Genomic DNA, 1,219 nt, shown 5'->3' with positions numbered 1-1,219 from the left:
CCTGCGCGTCCGGAGCCTGTGCTCCGCAGCGGGAGAGGCCACAACAGTGAGAGGCCCGCGTACCGCAAAAAAAAAAAAAAAAAAAAAGAAGGGGATTTGGGGGTCCAGAACACATGGGAAGTGGTCCTTGATTATGTCAGGGAGGCTGAAGGTTTTAAACTGTGTGTTTAAGTCTTTTATTCATGTGGATGATCAGACTGTAAACAAAGCCTTCAGAGAAAATGAATATCAAATTGGAGCTGATAATCAAACACTTAATTTTCCAAATCTTGAAACTTTTGGGAGTTGGTGCCCTTCAGATTTGGAGAGTATCCATCTTAGTAAACTCCTGTCTGCCAAGGAATGTCACAGGGATCCTGTCACACAGACAGATGCTCCCAGCTATAGGAGGGAACCAGGGCTGCCTTTTGAGCCCGGGTCTCAGACAAGCCCCAACCCCTGGAGAAGCAGCAGCGAAGCACCTCTGACTCCCCTTCCTCTGATGTTGTCTTTCAGGGTGACGTCCAGAGGACATTCATCCAAGTGGACTTCGGGGATGGCATCGCAGTGTCTTATGTCAACCTCAGCTCCATGGAAGATGGGATCAAACACGTCTATCACAATGTGGGCATTTTCCGAGTGACCGTGCAGGTGGACAACAGTCTGGGCTCTGACAGCGCCGTCCTGTACTTACATGTAACTTGTATGTTATTACTGTTGTTGGTTTATGACATATTTTAGATATTGTGTCCTTTTAAAGATATAATCCAAAATTCCTTATCTAGAAGAGGCTCACTAGTCACCTTTTAGCAGGAGGGGAAAGGAGAGTGAGAGAACCAAGTGGGGAGAAAGCAAGAAGAAACCAGGGTTTAGTTTTGAGTGATCTGGACTCTGGTTTGCTTCAGATTCTTCTCTTGCACTGACTCTGCCTCTTCCAAATGCTTCTGAGAGATGATACCTGTGTCTGTGCTGGGCCTGAGCAGCTTGCTGGGCTGGTTGATTGAATATGAATTTGTTGCGGGGCGGGCGGGGGTTTTTTTTTTTTGGTCGGAAATGTTTGAGAACAATCCCCATTAGCACAAGTAATGGAATTTCTCCCCATCTGATTTTTTTTTTCTCTTCCCATGTTATATCTCATTATTAATAATTCTTTTAGACTTTTGTTCCTTCTTTTAAAAAAGAATATGTTTCCTGGACTTTGATCTGTGATGATTTGGTCCTAGAAGGTGGCATAGAGGGA

The 1,219-nt window shown here is 44.9% G+C and overlaps 1 protein-coding gene across 3 annotated transcripts in view; it reads left to right on the top strand.

Annotated features, from left to right (window-relative positions):
* Positions 1–1,219, top strand: part of SORCS1 (sortilin related VPS10 domain containing receptor 1) — a 275,703-nt gene that overhangs the window by 217,378 nt on the left and 57,106 nt on the right. For all 3 annotated transcript variants that reach the window (XM_007470452.1, XM_007470451.1, XM_007470450.1), the window contains exon 17: positions 496–682. In XM_007470452.1, coding sequence (XP_007470514.1) covers positions 496–682 — 187 coding nt within the window. The remainder of the gene's footprint in view (positions 1–495; positions 683–1,219) is intronic.

Source organism: Lipotes vexillifer, unplaced genomic scaffold (genome assembly GCF_000442215.2).
Source record: "Lipotes vexillifer unplaced genomic scaffold, Lipotes_vexillifer_v1.1 scaffold916, whole genome shotgun sequence".
Taxonomy (NCBI): Eukaryota; Metazoa; Chordata; class Mammalia; order Artiodactyla; family Lipotidae; genus Lipotes; species Lipotes vexillifer.
Note: the sequence above shows the minus strand (reverse complement) of the source record. Positions and strands in the feature narration are given on the sequence as shown.